Here is a 15979-nt window from a genome sequence, read left to right as displayed (position 1 = left end):
AGCAGCTGGAACATTTTAATTGTTTGCTCTGGATTTAGGGTGGGTTTTTTTTCTAAAGGCAGAAAGAGCAAAGCAGGTGCTGGGGTCTGACCTTGCTGGTCTCCCGATATCCTTGCCAGCACCTTCCAGAGTGGGGAGAGGAAATGGGTCTTGGAGCAGCTCCTTGCCTCCTGGGAGACTTCTTGGGGTGGTGCTGGGGGGTCATCAGATGAACCCCTATCCTCCAGTCCAGCCAGGACCCAGCCCCAGCCCCTTCCAGAGGCCAGCAGCCAGCAGGTGAGAGTGGCAGGGGGACACCGTGTCTCCCCATCCTCTGGTTGCTATGGAGGTCTAAAAATAGCCGGGGCAGTCCAACAAGGAGAGAGCATCCCCTTCTTCCAGGAAAGCCAGAAGCACTCCGGGCCTGCGTGAGGCAGTGCTTTATTTGTCAGGAAAGCCCTTTGGTATCTGCCTGGAGCATGGATGTGAGAGGAGCCATCTGCTCGGGGACAGGAGGTGTTTACGCCAGCCCGGGCAGACACGGGCTCTGCGGAGCCTCGCCCCGGCTCCCATCGCGCTGCTGGCACCTCCGCCCTGCTCGGAGCTTGGCCCCGGCGATGAAGGCAGACTTTGTTTATGAAAACACCAGCTCTGCCGCTCTGGGAGCTCCCAGGACAGCTCAGAAATCCATCCTGGCTGACGGGAGCTGGCATGGTGGGGTGGCAGCGGGACTGCCATGTGCTGGGGCCGGTGGGTGTCCCTGCCATGCGGAGCACTGGGAATGCCGGCAGCCTCTCCGGAGCTGTGCCCTAGTGCTGAGCAGCCAGAGGACCCTGGCTGGGCAGGGGGCTGCAGGGGCTGCTGGGCTGGAGCTGATGGCAGAGCCACTGGCCTTGTAGGCAGTGCCGGTGTGGGGACACCACAGCACAAGAGGGTATTTTGGGGTTTCCTGTTCCACTGCCTACGCGCAGGGCTGCAGGCAGACACCTCTCCCTGTGCTCATGTGAAGGTGTTGGTGAGTTGGTGAGACAGAAAGGAGGCAATTAAAAGCAAAGCAAAACACCTCGGCCTTGGACATGCTCCCAGGAGAGGGTGAGGTACTCCAAGACCCCCATCTGCCTGCACTGACCCAAGAGGACATGGAATTTGGATTAAAGGGAAAACTTTGGAGAAGGGCAAAAAGCACAAGTTTTCAACCTTACTCTGCCCCCCCCCCCCCCTTTTTGTTTTTCATTTTTGTCTTCCTACAGAGTAAATCTTTTTCATTTGGATCCTGCTGACACAAATAACCCCAGGTTTTGGGTTGAAACATCAGCAATCACCTCTTTCCATTGCTGGCCAGCATGGCAAGCTAATTTTAACCTCCTAAGCTCCCTCCCATCTCCTGGAGGTTGTCCTGTTGCAGCCAGGGAGTGCTAGAAAATAGTGCATCGCCCACTCATCCAGCCTCCTTCAAGGGAAATATTTATATGATGCCAAAGAGAGGGTTTCCATGGCAGTGATGACTCTAGCACCGTCGCCTTGGAAACCACTTGAGGCCATCTTGAAGGGTTTGAAAATCCCCTTCAGAGACAAATAAGGAGAGGGAAAGGAAAGGCCACTGGGATCAGAGTGGCATTCCAGTTCTCCCCTGGCTTTCCTGTCAGCTCTTTGCCTGCTCCCGCTGCCTGGCTCCCTGCCCATGCCACCAGGATGATTTGTAGCCCAGGTGTCGCTTCATGGATAGACCAGGACAAAGGAATGAGGTGCTTTGCAAACAGCTGATGCTTCCTCCTGCTTCCCAAACCATCCAGCAGTGACTCTGGTGTCACGGCAGTGCTCAGCCCCAGAGGGGGCTTCAGGGAGACTCCCCTGCGCCAGTGAACGCCGAGGTGATTATTAGTGCCTGCCCAACTTCAAGCACCAGCTGCTTTTGGAGCAGCAAATGCACAGGTTCCATGTCTTTGACAGCCCAAGTCCCCATCACACGTGAAGAGCCCCGTGTTTCTCCTGAGGAGCTGCCAAAATCTGAAGCACAGGCAAGAGACGGCTGCTGGCATCAGAGCGCTCGCCTGTGGCGGTGGAAGGAAGGCACCTCTGTGTCACGCATGCCAGGCTCAGCCCCCGCATGCCGTGGTTCAGCTCCCACACCCCGGGGTTCAGCCGACCGAGTGCCTTTGGCCACTTATGCTCCCAGCCTGCAGGAGCTCTGTCACCAGCAGTCAGTCCATCTGGCTCTCAAGGACACCAAGAACACGGCAGGGAGAGCAAAGTTTTCTGAGCAGATGGATGATGAGCCCCACGATGCAGCTGGCAGCGGCAGGGGTGGCCAGTGTTGCTGCTTGTTCCAGCTATGGGATGGCTTTCTTTGGGGTTTTGCTGAAAAATATTAATTATCATCTTCATTTTGTTTAGGGCAATCTAAAATATTTTCTTCTTTCTCCCTGAGCTGCCTGCTTGCTGAGAAGTCAGTGATTCTCCAAGCCAGAGCTCTTCCCCTGGCACTCACACTTTGCTCTGCAGAGTTGCCTCCCACCCCCACCTCTGAGTACCTTCACACCACCCCCCACCCCACACCTGCCCTCCGAAACCCAGCCAGCTTTCCCACAGAGAAACACGGGTGCAGATCTTTGTCCCTCCACCGAAACCAAGGGAGTGTCTGGCCACAGTGCCAGTACGAGGTTAACTCGCGTCTCCACCCCGCTGCCTGTGCTGGGCTGCCTGCTCCTGCCTGCCCCTCGAGGGGGGCAGGGGGCATTTGGGGGTGCCAGGGGAGTGCCCAGTTCACTCTTGACTTACAGCATGTGAAAATCCTCACTTATATTGATGCAGCTTCTCATGTCTTGAATGTTGAAGCACGTGGGTGTGAGGCATGGGCTGCTTGGCTCTGCCCAGGAGGGAGCTCCTAGCACGCTGTGTGTCACACAATTCATGCCTGGCCCGTGCTGACCCAGGTGCCAGGTTGGGATGCGAAGCATGGAGTTACAAGTGTAAATATTTATTCATGGGCATGAGATGTCCCAGCCAAATCAGGGCACACAGATACGGTTCTTTATGAGGTTCTTACATCCAGCAAGCACTCAGGTGCAATACAATTTCACTGAGCACTGACTCCCACACTAACACATCTCCAACCACAGTAAAACTTGGCAACAGCGCCCTGTTTCTGCTTGTCTATCGATCCAGGTGTCCTTGAGTTCCTCTGGCTGCAGTGACTGACCTGTGACACCAGATGAGGCTGGCAGTGTCTCAGAGCCTGGGATGCTGTGGTACCTTGGTCATGCCAGGGATAAAGCTGTTCTTTACCCCTCAGGGACCGCTCTAAGCCTCCCAAAAGCAAAGCCCTTCTCTCCAGGGCCGGGCTGTCCTTTTGTTTGTTTTACTTCAGCACGAACAATACCAAAGTCTGCAATAAAACTCCACTACCTCATCACATCGCGGTGTGTCATGAGAACTAATATGTATTTTACCTTTAACGTCCTTCCGTGCTATAAAGACTGATGAACCGCTGCGGGAAGGGGTGCGGGACCCTTTGGGGTCGGTTCGCGCAGGGGCAGGCTGCGGGTGTGTGCCGGGGAGATTAACCCGCGGAGGCTGTGGAAAGGCCGGCTCTCTCCCCTTCCTCCCGCGGGGGTCTGGCCCCCTCCTGCGGGCGGGCGCGGGGCTGCGCGGTTCCCCCGCCCGGTGCGCTCCGGCAGCCCCGGGGGTCTCTCCGCCCGGGACAGCTGCTCCCCCCGCCGCCCCCCAAGCCCTTGCCCCGCCGCCGGATCGGCACGGCGGCCTCGGTGCCCCTCCGAGGGGCCGCCCCCGGCCCGCCCCCGGCCGGCCCTGCACAGCGGCGGTGCCGCCCCCGGCGCGTCCCGGCCCGCTCCGCCATGGCCCCGGCGCTCCGGCTCTGCGCGCTGGCCCTGGCCCTGCTGCCCGCCGCCTTCGCCGCGCAGGACGTGGCCGGAGGTAAGCGGTGACCGCTGCCCCGCCGTGGGGCTGGGGGGGTCCGGGCGGCCGATGCTCCTCGCACAGCACTCCAACATCACGGCTTTGGACCGCGTTTTTTGTGGGGTGGCTGGTGCGCGAAGGAGGTGGGTACCCCGTGGGCTCCGTGCCGGCACCCACTGGGTGCGGGTGGCCACTGGCCGGGGCGCTGTGGCCACTCAGAATGGGGCCGGGCAGTGAGAGATGGGAGGAAAGGCCCTGTCCCTCGCTGGGAGTTCCGCAGAGTGGGATCCGGTGCAGCGTGGTGTGTCCTTTCGAGTTCGGGAAGGTTGAGTGGGGCTGGAAGTGGAGTTTTGCTCGCTGCTTTTCCAGCTTCCACTGCAATGGAACTTCCATACCCAGAGGAGCTCTGGCTGCCCCGTCCCTGGAAGTGTCCAAGGCCAGGTTGAACGGGACTTGGAGCAATCTGGAATAGTGTCCCTGCCCATGGCAGGGGGTGGAACGAGATGGGCTTAAAGCCCTTCCTACTCAAACCATTCTGTGATTCCGTGATTTAGTGATGATAACAGCTCAGGTGAGACAGCTGTCCTGACCAGGGGACACTCACTGCGCAGCCAGGTTCCTGCTGATGGCCCTTTGGAGGAGATTTTCCTTCAGGACAGGGGAGACTGGCTGGGGCAGCCTCAGACCAGGAAGAAGATGGGTGTTGTCAGATATGGATGGGTGGGGAGCAGTGGGTGTCCAGCTACTCCTCCTTCATGGGTGGGGGATGGAGCATAGGCCCCATGGGTGCTGCACCAGGTGGAGAAGACGCTGTAGCAAAGCATGAGGAGGACTGCCTTCAGAGTGTCCTAAGAAGTCTGCCTGCTCTTCCAAGCCACGAACTGTTCTCCATGTGATGACATCTGCATGGTGGCTCTAGCAGGGAGGAGATTAAGGACCAGCACGTTTTGCTCTTCCTTCCACCCCAAGCCACTCACTTCACTCCTCTTGTAGCCAGCTATCAAAAGCGTTATCCAGGTGGCTTCTAGCACAGCAAGAGCTGCTGTCCCATCTCTGTCCCTGAGGACTGCAGTGCTTCCTGTGCCATCCCTTGTGAGCTGTCTGGTCACCTGAGATGGGGCATTTGTACAGACCGAATCCTGAAGGGCTGCGGTGTCCTGGAAGCAGCCCATTCCCAAACAGCTGTAAAGTGGGTGGCTTTGACTTAATGACTTGGAGGATGATCCCCAGCTGGGGGTGCCAGGAGAGGGGATACCCCAGGGGAAAGCAGAGGCCGGTTAAAACCACACGTTCTGCTTTTGCCCACCACTGGCCTCCTGTGGTGTGGGAGGGTGTTTTGTGACTCTGGTAAGGAAACAGTTCCAGGGCAGCACAGGAACTGTTGTGCTTTTCCTGCCTCAGTTGAAGAAATGGAGAAGATGCAGCTTCACAGAGTGTTTAAAATCTGCAATCTCAGCCTCTCCGGGTGTGTAAACACCCTTATCAGAGCTATGTTAATCAATTGCCCAGTTGTTTGGAGGGCTGCACAGAGCATGTGACTGCTGACAGTGGGTCATAGCTGAGGGTTCCTGCCAGCTGGAGGAAGAAAATGCAGCTTTGCTGATTGTGAGGGTGGAAAACAAGCACCTCTGGGATTGATTTTTTCCTGATTACGACAGCTGCAAAGCAGTGATCCTTCATCCAGCAGTCAGTGGTCAGGCAAATTGGTTTCAGTTTTCCTTGTTTTTTTAAACCACTGTCTAACAGGCTGGTGCTTAGACTCTTAAGCAGTGGTGAGTTTTAAATAGCTCATTCTTGAGGGCTTGGCAAATCCCCGTTCCTGAGGATCTGGGGAAACACACCAATGAATTGCAGGTGAATATCCTGTAGGAAGACTTTCTCCAAGAGCGCTACTGCGAGCTGTAGCTGAGCCCAGAATGGAGCTGGACTGGGCCAGCTTGTCCTGTGTCTTCAGGTTCAGACCTTATCCATTCCCCTGCCCAGCTGGATCCATCCCATGGGGATGCCATCATCCACGGTGGCACTGGTCCTGAGAGCCACCTGTGTCTACAGAACTGGGGTCTTCCTCTGCCAGATGGGGGTGGAAACAGGTTCTGAACATGGGCACAGATTTTGGCTGCAGTGCTGCTCCCATCGCCTGGACTGTGTCCTGCTGAAGGAAGATTTGGATGAACTGACTGGGGTCGGCTACAGCCCTCATGTGCAGCAGGAGGCCTCCCGCAGGATCTGTAGCTGTACGTGTCCCCATGTGCTCCTCTGCTTCTCCTGGTAGTAACTTCCGTGTCTGGGGCTTGTTTGCTCAAGCTGCTCCATCACCTGGTGCTGCAGGATTGTACCACCTACCCAGTGCTTGCCCTCATCCTCATAGGGCCCCCCCAGACCAACCCCAGCTGTGTCCTCTGGCTGCCCTACTGCCATAGCAGATGCTTAGGCTTTTAGGAAAATACAACCCAAGAGAGGAACTCACAGCTCAGGGGTTTGTCAGCAGAGCAAGGCAGATGAACTTTCACTTCCATTTGGGCCTCCCACCATGACACAGAGCACGTGCTGAAGCTGGCAACTCTTGCAGCAGCAGCACGCATTGCTGCTGGTCCTGTGGTGGGTACAAGCAGGCTTGGGGGAGCCCAGAGTTTTAAACCACTGAAGATCTTCAAAGCCCTGAGGTGTCTTTTGTCCTTCCTGCAGATTGTCGCCAGTATACGAACAGGAGCTGTGAAGAGTGCCTGAAAAATGTCACCGTGAGTAGCAGCAGTAAGACTCCCAACCTCTCACGCTGCCTGACAGTGTAATGCTCTTACGGAGCAGTTTCCCTCCTGGAAGGGGCGTTGGCCCCCTGCTCTTGTCCCAGACATGCTGCAAATTCCACCCACCTATGAGGGTGAGAGGGCAATCCCTCTCTGGTGCTCTGGAAGGAGGTTGCTGGAAACTGGGTGGGTTTTGCTGTGTGCTTTTTGATTAGAGTAATGGAATTGCTGGGCTACTTCCTCATGAATGGGCGACGTGCTTGGAGAAGGGACTGAATGAGCTGGACTGGCTGGTCAAGATGCCTCTCCACCAGTCTGTCTGTGCTGTGGCACTGGGTGGAAGCAGGATGTGTACTGGTGTCCTGCCAGTCTCTGCTGCCTTATCTCAGATATCAGCAAACTTGAACTTGAGTCAGATCTTGCAGCTGATGTAGCCAGAACCAGTTTGACCAAACTCTACCAAATGCTGGGGTTGGGGGTTGGAGCCACCAGGAGAGGAGTGTGCAAAGCCCTGCAGATAGTCTGGTAGTGGCTGGGCACACACACACCTCTCCTGCTCATCAATTTTGTGTGTGTAGAGTGCTTTGCCTCAAAGGCTTTCTTCTTATCCCAAAAATAAATGTAAAGGACTTGGTTATAAATTGTGCAAGCCATGGTGGGGTTCTTAAGACTGTCCTGGGCAGGGCCAGTAGTTGACTCAATGATCCTTGTGAGTCCCTTCCAACTCAGGATAGTCTACCATTCTCAGCCAGGAGAAGGATTCTCAGCATCTTTACTTGCTCTAGAACTCTGTGCTCCCCTCGGCTGCCTCTCCTGCTGCAGTCTGTGCTGACGCAGCTCTTACTCCTGAGCACCCTGTTGCTGCTGGGTGGTATCTGCTTCTTGAGAGCCGGCAGCAGCGGCCCCATGCTGCAGCTCCCAAAGCAGAGTGTGGCTCGCTGGCAGCACGGCCGTGCTCCAGTAATGCTGTGCTGCCTGGTTCCTGTGTTGCAGTGCCTGTGGTGTGCCAGCAGCAGGAGGTGCATGGAATACCCCGTCCGAAGAATCCTCCCCCCGGCCGACCTGTGTGAGCTCCGCTCTGCGCGCTGGGGAGTCTGCTGGGGTAAGTGCCAGCCTGGGATGGTGACTGTGTGAGTGCTTGCTGCTGGTGGGAGGTTCCCCTGCCTCCCCATCTCTCTGCCAGTGTAGCAATGACAGGCTGAAGTCAGTCAGGGTTCTGCAAACTTCCTGAAGCGTGGGTGGGGAAGCGGAGTATGAGCAGTTCCCTGCCTTCTGGCAAGTAGGACCCGTGAGGATTTAGCTACTCCAAAATACATCCCTTATGCTTTGGTGTGATGGAGGCTCCAGACGTGGCTAGCGCCTGGGAACAGGAGTGGAAGGTGCTCTGTGGGCCTGTGCAGCCCTTCCTGGCGTCTGGATCCCAGAAGCTCTCTCCTCTGCAGCTGGCATGTTGCTCCGTGCACCGCTTCTGGCTCTGCACGTGGCTGCTGTCCCTGGTGGGCTCCTGCAATCAGAAGTGTGGTGACTTCTCTGGGGGCCTGTGTGTGCTTCTAGTGCTGGATGTACCGTAGTCCTGCTCAGCTTTTACCCACCTGAGGAAAAAGCCTCTTCCAAAACTACCCCTGCACATGCAAGTCTCCTCTGGGAGCTTTTTCTGGTGGACAGCTTGCTCTTGGCTGCCTCTCCTCCCTGCTGCTCTGTTTTCTGAAGGATTTCTGGAGAGATTGGTACCTTGTTTTGGTTAGACCAAGCTTAGTGCATGTTCATGCTCAGACAGGACCCAACTTTTGGGGGCTGGAGCAGGAAGGGAAGCAAGCTGGGGCTTGGTTGCTCTCACCCACCCCCTTGATGAGGAGCCTGGAGCTGAATTGTCATTGCCTGTCATCTGTTGTGCTTGAGGCTGGGCTCTCTTGTCTGCCCACAAGAGTTCAAACTGCCCCTGTGCTTGTGGGGGAAGAATCTCCTCTTTGTGAGCCCTGTGGTATGCTTTTCTGAAACTTCTGTAAGACCTTGAAATACTAGTTTGGATGTAAGAAGCTTCACAAAAGGTTTCATTATAGAAGAACACATTCCTTAGCTTGCAAAACTTGCTTTAGAGAAGATTAGTCATGTGGGAGATTAGCTCTTACGTGAGTCTGCATTTTTGGTATGTGTGACTTGGCCTCTATGATCAGCTGGAGGAGTGCCTGGTGCTCTGCCACAGACCTCTCTGCATGGGAAGGGGGGAGCTGAGCCCCAGGCTCACCCTGAACCCCTGAAAGGGTTTCAGAAGCACTGATGCTGCTGCAGCTTTGGAAACAAGTCCAGTGGTGGAGTCAGCTGAGCCTGGAGTACCTAAAAGAGGATCTATTTAGAATTGATAAAAGGAAGATGTTTTTTTACAATGAGGGTGATGAGGCAGTGGCACAGGTTGCCCAGAGAGATGGTGAGTGCCCCATCCCTGGAAACGTTCAAGGTCTGGTTGGATGGGACTGTGAGCAGACTGGTCTAGTGAAAAATATCCCTGCCCATGGCAGGGAGGTTGGACTAAATGACCTTCAGAAGTGCTCTGAGCAGGCTGAGGTGCACTGGGATTTCTGTAACCTAGCTGTTGTGTATAAAGTGGCTCCTAAACAAATAATTCCACAGGCTCAAGTCCCTGAACAGTCTGAATCATACTTGGAAGAAATTCCTCTTTGTTGTCGCCTTGGCATCTAGATGTGTCAGTTTTGGCTGGTGTCTCTACTGCCATTACTGCAGGAGCTGGGAAGGATGAGCAGGGCCCAGGGCTCGCGGCTGCTGCTTCACCACCATGTTCCAGCAGGTTTTGTTCTGTGTGTGGGCAAGCAGATCCCCCCAGCCCTGGGGAGACATGGCAGTGAGGTGCAGGAAGCAGCACTTGGCCTTCAGCTGCTGCACTGCTGGCTCCAAGCTGATAAATCCCAACAGATCTTGTTTCTGTTGATCTCTCGCCCAAGGACTCCAGACACCTATAAGTGTCAGCTCATCTCATCAGAGGTGGCTTCTGAGGCTGGCTCCTGCAGGCAGTAATTCCTCCCTGTCAGAGGTTGTTCCTTAGCCCTGAAGCCTTCAGTTGTTGGGTTTTTTTTCCCTTGATGGTTACTTTTTACCTGGATTAGTGATTAAGGTAGCTTTTTCTGCCAGAGGAGTTTGACCTGAGTGTGTTTGTCCTTGCCTTTCTTCATAGCCAGTAACTGAGCACTCCTGTTACCAGCTACACACACTCAGCTGGTGTGTATTTGTGGGTACCAACACTTGGTATAACTACAGCTAAAAATGTCAGTTTGCTTTCCCAGGTGGTTACACGTCTCCAGCCCAGTGACTGAAGCTGCTGGTGACAGTGGTTGTATGTTCATAAATAGGACAAGAGGAAACGGCCTCAAGTTGCACCAGGGGAGGTTTTGGTTGGATATTAAGAAAAAATTTCTTCATTCAGAGGGTGGTCAGACAGTGGAACAGGCTGCCCAGGGCAGTGGTGGAGTCGCCATCCCTGGAAGTGTTCAAAAAACTTGCAGCTGTCGCACTTGGGGACATGGTTTACTGGAGGACCTGGCAGTGCTGGGGGAACAAATGGACTTGATGATCTTAGAGTGCTTTCCCACCTTTAATGATTCTGTGATCCTATGATGCTGTATTGTAACTCCAGGCAGCTGTGTCTGTGTGTGCTAAATGTGTTTCATCAAATCCTTTAGTGAACTTTGAAGCCCTGATCATTGCAATGTCCGTGGTGGGAGGAGCACTCCTGATCATGTTGGGGGTCTGCTGCTGCTGCTGCTGTTGTAAGAAAAAGAGCAAAAGGCAAGTATTGGGCAGGTCCCCTGATTGTGTGGAGCAGCTCAGATGCAGCCACATGCTGCTGCAGAACTGAGTGCTTTAAGGGACTTTTCTGTCTGCCAGGCCAGACAAGGATGACGAGAGAGCAGCCAGGGAGCGGGAGAAGAGGCGGGTGCGGCAGGAGGAGAGGTGAGTTTGAACCACAGGCCCTCAGGCTGCAGAATGATTTGGCTCCTGTCTGTGCTGTCAAACATGACGCCAGGAGGCACATGGGGCTCAGCACATGCAGTCAGTGGCTGCTTCAGCCCTAGCTCACACACAAGCCTCATGAGGATGTCATGCTGTGGCGACTCGTGGGTGTAGCATCACAAGTGTTGTGTATGCAACTCCCTGAGGGCTGCTGACGTGTGTGGGCTCTGGTGGTCCCCGGTGCCCCCAGGAGGTGGGAGGCTGAGCAAACCTGCCAGCCTGGAGCTCCCTTGGTTGGGATTAAGCAAGGAGCTGTGGTGCTTTTTGTTTGGTTTTGTACGCCAGTTACTGACTCATGGCTTTTCTGTTTGCTTCGTGCAGGAGAGCAGAGATGAAATCACGGCATGATGAAATCCGAAGAAAATACGGTACAGTGCTGACATGAGTGATTCAAACTAAGCTTTAGATGAAGCAGCCTCAGTAACTGTGCTCCTTGCTGTGGTTACAGCTGTAGGTGGGACCTGGCCAGCAGGGAAAATATGGTCTCTGCTTCTCTTGGCTCAGTGAATTGCTCTCTGAGAGCAAGTGTAGAGATGCTGGTGGTTGAGGCCACACAAGGGCTGTTCTTCCTGAGCAGGGAAGACAAAGTGTATAATGTTCCCGAGAACCTGTGTCCTCCAAGCTTGGCATGTGGGAGAAGCTGATGGAGCTTGACTGGAAGGGAGAAGCAGAAGCTGGCAGACAGCACCACCATAATGCTGTTACCCTTCAGGTACAGCCCTCCAGTAGCCCTGTGGTGAGCGAGTGGCTGGGGAGCCAGCAGCCTGAGGTGTGGGGCCAGGTAGGAATCAGAATGCCCACAGAGCAGGAGCACAGAGCAGGCACCAGTCCCACCCCACTCCCAATCCCACTGGTCCTCTGTGCTGGCAGCGGTTCCCCAGGAGGTGTCTCAGTCCCCTGGGGACGGGAGTGCACAGCCTCCCTCCTGGGGCTGGACTGTCCCTCAGGTGAGTCCCATGGACCTGGGCCAGGTCTGGACCTACCTGAGGGGAACATCAGCTTGGAAGGAAGCAGGGAACAGCCAGTTGCTCTGTGCAGGGGAAGGTCCCTCCAGCCTGCCCATTGGGGCTGCCGGGGGCTCTGCCAGTGTCTGACTGTGCAGCAGTTGGGCTCATGCATGCTGCACTTGGTGGTCTCTGGCGTTGGGGGAGCTGTAGGGAAAGCTAGAGTCCTTTTCCTCTGTCTGCAGCTGCTGCCTGCTGCAGGTCCAGGGTAGGCAGGAGATCCCAGGGGCTCTGGATGGGTTGGCTTCTCTGGGGAAGAAAGAGCAGGCAAAGCTGTGCCTGAAGGAGCTCTTGGTGGGGGAAGCACCTGCCTGTGGAAGAGCTGTGCTCTGGGACTGTTTTGCCATGTCAGGGTTCTGTCTTGCTGCAGCCTGACCCCAGAGTTTGCAACCCTTGTCCTTTCTGGCTGTTCTTCAGAACTGTTGGGCTGGGAAAGCAGCAAACAGTATGACACATGGCTTGTTGCTAGTCCAGAAGTCAGCCTCACACCCTGCCTTGCTGTCTCCCAGTCTCAATGCAGGAGCAGAGAAGCAAGTCTAAGAACAGTTTTAATTTAATTTGGGTCTGGGCTCTCTGCTAGCACGTCCAATCTGACAGAAAGGGTGTGCGGAGGGAGTGCTCTGCAAGATTAGCCAGGCTGCTTTACCTGCACTGTACATGGACTGCCTGGGACAGGAGTTTGCCATCAGGTCAAGCTTCTCAATAGATGTCTCCTCTTGTGCAGAAGGGGAGAGGGAAACAGTGCTGACCGTGGGCACAGCTCAGGTAAGAGGAGGTGTTTTGGGAGTACGGCAGCCAGGAGGCTGGAGGATGCTCAAATGACAAAGAGTTGTTTCCAAGGACTGGTTTTCTTGCTGGCCGTGACCAGTGTAGGAGCTGCTGTCTGAACAAATCTCTCCTCTCTTCTAGGCTTGTTCAAAGAAGAGAACCCTTATGCAAAATTTGAGAATTAGCATCTCCAGACCTGCCGCTTCTCTCGTGTTGCAGTAATCCCCACACTGTAACACAGACCCACCCACCCACCCGCCCTGGTGAACAGTGCCTTCTGCAGAGCCAAAAGTCTCCAGGCTTCCCCCCACCACCATGGTGCCACTTCATCTACCACAGAGGATGAGCCAAATGCTTGGTGACACCATTGTCCCCACTCCAGATGCTTGGTTTGGCCAGAGCTTTGCTCTTGCCCCACTGGTGCAAGAAACCATGGCAGCAATACTGGAGGATGGCACATTTCTTCTCACTCACCCCTGGGGTGGTTGTGGTCCAAAGCAATGCACGTAAGAGTCCTTGTCTCAGCCAAGCGTGAAAGCAACATCACACATCTCCCTCACCCCTGCCTCACCAAGAACACTTCATGCACATAGAGCTAGGCTCTTCTGCCCCCCCCCCCTTTTTTTTTTCTTTTCGTATATACAAAAGCCAGCAAGAGTTTCCTGATGCATGGGTCAGCAGGAGGCTTTGGCTATCACTCCAGGTGCCTGCACTTACCCCAGCACATTAGCAGTCCTCTCAATGAGCACAAGTTTCTGGTGATCTGGTGCTTCCAGGAGGAAGGTCTTATGTGCACCTTCTCACTTGCAACTAATTTGGGGAAATGCCCCAACTCTCCTACCTCTCTGTGCCTTTCTAGAAAGGTGGTCTTGGGCTCAATGGCCACGTCTGTTAGCAATACTGTAAGTTTCAAGTGCATTTACAATATGCTGACTGTATATTAAACTGATTCAATTACTGTTCTGGTCTGAAAGAGTTTAATTCTGCTTCCACTGCAGGCACAGATTGGCAGTGGTGGCTGATGGAGTTGTCACTGTTACATGGCTCTGACTCATCACGGGGTAGCTGAGGGAGGCAGAGGCAAGGCTGCCTTGGGCTCTTGCTGGGCTTGAAAGGAGGAGTCTGTTCCCAGAGATGTTCAGGTGTAAGGAAGAGCTTGGGCTGGAACTTAGGCTGCTCTCTAAGGAAGGAGCTGGGTGTCCTGGCAAGAGCTTCTGGCCTGTTGTGCCCTGGCACCTCTAGGAGAGAGCCCTCATGTACTGGGGTGGCCTGGGGGCTCAGACGGAGCTGGGAGGGAGCTGGGGTGGGGAAGGAGGATGGAGCTGCCTGCTCTGGCGGGGTCCGGTGCCCGCCCAGGGCTGGCTGTGGGGCCCCCGCAGGCCCCTGTGCAGGGACTGGGAGGGTCTGGGCTGAGGAAAGCTGCCTGTGGCTCCTGCCAGGAGGGGCGGCTCCCCAGGCTGCCGTGGGCTCAGATAAAACCCTCCCTCTGCACGGCCGGGCCCGTGGAGCTCAGCACAAGCTGCTCCAGCTGCACCTGAGGAGCTGAGGTGGCCGGGAGCCCTCGCTGCTGCCGCTGCCCGGGCTGCACCGTGCCAGGCCTTTGCTGCTGCCAGGACGCTCCAAGGGCAGGACTTGCAGGTGGCTTTTAATTCAGACTGTCTCTGACAGCTGCCAGAAGAGACTCGGGTGGGAGGAACAAAGGGATGGACTCTGCCAAGCTCTCGTGGTGGCTGCTCTCCACCTTCTGTCCGAGGCAGCCGGGCTGTCCGGGCAGGGGCTGCGTTCTGGCGCTGCCAGCGGCGTCTCCGCGTGTGCACGGCAGGGAGATGATGATTCAGGGATCCATCCCCGTTTGGCTTGAATCTCCTTGTGCTTGAAGATGAACTGTGGAGCCTTGTAAAGAGAAGGGAAAGTGCTGATGAGGGTCCCGGTTGTGCCCTGGGCTTTCCTGCGTGCACTGGCCCAAAGTGGGCCAACCAAAGGTACGGGGGAAGCTGTGGGGGCTTTGTTTGAGAGCCAGCAATGGCCAGGGACAGCTGGCACTAAAGCCTTTGGAGCTGCCTTTCCCCTGCTGGGCTGCCCCAGGCTCCGGGCCCCATCCTGCCCTGGGACTGGGACCAGTATAACCATTTTGGGTTCCCTGAGTGCTTCCACTGGCCCCGCTCCCAGCACTAAGGGGTGGTGCCTCCAAACCCACCAGGGATGGGGGACCCCTGCAAGCAAGTTCCACTTCCTGAGACCCCACTTGTGACTGGCTCTGTCCTCCTCTGCTGAGCCAGGGCAGCAGACAGAGCTGCTGGGATGGACCTGCTGCATGGAACGTGGCCGTGCCCTGGGGACAAGCAGAGGCCACGTCATGCTGCCAGGGCAGCACCCAGTGTCCCAGGGCACAGGCACCGTGTCCTCTGCTCTCATCCTGAGCTCATCCTGGGCTCCGGCATCCTCATCCCAGGGGCTGCCTCCCATAGCCTGGGATGGAGCTACTCCTGATGTTTCTGATTCCTCCTGTGAAGGTTGCTGTGTGCGGGGATCGGGTGGCTGATGCACTGCCAAGCTGATCAACCCTTTGCCTTGGCTGGGCCATGGCACTGAGGTGAAGCTGTGTCCTTGTGTGGCCAAGGTGCCTGCTCAGGTCTGGGAAGAAGCATCTGCAGCGTAACCAAGAGCGGAGCCTGGCACCTAAGGAGTCACTTCATGAGGATTGACTGGTCCTTTGCAAGGCTGCCACGATGGAAAGCTGTCCTGACTGGGGTGGGGGAGCAGATAGCGATGGGAACACCAGAGCTGAGGAGTGGGACAGTGCCCCAGCACCTGCAATGGGCACTAGGAGGGTGCACAAGGGAACTTGGAAAGAAGGGGTTAATGAGATGTAACAGGGAGCTCGGCTCTGAGCCACAGAAGAGTTCAACAGCCCTGCACAGAAAGGCCACAAAAAGCTGACACTGGGCCAATACCAACCATGTGATAGGAAAGGTGGGACAAAGAGCCAACACTCTGAGAGGTGAAATCCCTGGGACAGACGAAGCTGTGACCACAGGCTGCAGGTGGATAACTGTGCTGGGGTGGCCTGTTGTCATCACAGCCTCTTCCATTCCCTGCACAGCGGGGCTGTGGTGGCAGGGATGGCGGCAGCAGCAGCAGGGCCCTGGAGGTGCCTGGTGCTGAAGAGTCTCTGCCAAACAACCTCAGTGTCTTGCAGTGGTTTCGGTGTGGAGTGCTACAATGGTATTTTCAGGAAAAGTGGAGGAAGAGGCAAACAACTGAACAGATTCTATGTTGTATTCCAAAGCTGCTGTATTTGAAGGGAAAAATGCTCACTGGGGCTGATAAATGATCACCCAGACATTTCTCATGAGCTCGGAGAAAGCAGGAGGCTTGGGGGAGGTGGAACTTTGCAAATAGGCTCTGCCCTGTGAGCAAGTGATTTTAACTGTTGGTACTCCGGGTTTTTAAGTAGAGGGTGTTGATCAGCAGCGTGAAGCTGAGGTGGAGGCCGATCATCAGCAGTGTTGTTACGATCCAGTTTAGACCCAGAAGAACAAGGAA

General features: G+C 55.6%; 1 protein-coding gene across 1 annotated transcript; it reads left to right on the top strand.

Annotated features, from left to right (window-relative positions):
- The first annotated feature begins 3806 nt into the window (after positions 1 to 3806).
- LOC125330987 (PTTG1 interacting protein) lies at positions 3807 to 13391 on the top strand. Its single transcript, XM_048314779.1, has 7 exons — positions 3807 to 3912; positions 6580 to 6632; positions 7632 to 7740; positions 10331 to 10436; positions 10536 to 10601; positions 10983 to 11029; positions 12575 to 13391. Exons 1-7 carry the CDS (start codon positions 3834 to 3836, stop codon positions 12616 to 12618), a joined length of 504 nt encoding a protein of 167 aa, XP_048170736.1. The 5' UTR covers positions 3807 to 3833; the 3' UTR covers positions 12619 to 13391.
- The last annotated feature ends 2588 nt before the right edge of the window (positions 13392 to 15979 follow it).

Source organism: Corvus hawaiiensis, chromosome 10, assembly GCF_020740725.1.
Source record: "Corvus hawaiiensis isolate bCorHaw1 chromosome 10, bCorHaw1.pri.cur, whole genome shotgun sequence".
Classification (NCBI taxonomy): domain Eukaryota; kingdom Metazoa; phylum Chordata; class Aves; order Passeriformes; family Corvidae; genus Corvus; species Corvus hawaiiensis.
Note: the sequence above shows the minus strand (reverse complement) of the source record. Positions and strands in the feature narration are given on the sequence as shown.

What these genes read in the sequence shown, in the direction of transcription:
- LOC125330987 (XM_048314779.1), top strand. Translation starts at nt 3,834, where the DNA reads ATGGCCCCGGCGCTCCGGCTCTGCGCGCTGGCCCTGGCCCTGCTGCCC. An exon ending in TGTAAGAAAAAGAGCAAAAG is followed by an intron (nt 10,437 to 10,535) that starts GCAAGTATTGGG and finishes TCTGTCTGCCAG; the next exon opens with GCCAGACAAGGATGACGAGA. An exon ending in TGAAATCCGAAGAAAATACG is followed by an intron (nt 11,030 to 12,574) that starts GTACAGTGCTGA and finishes CCTCTCTTCTAG; the next exon opens with GCTTGTTCAAAGAAGAGAAC.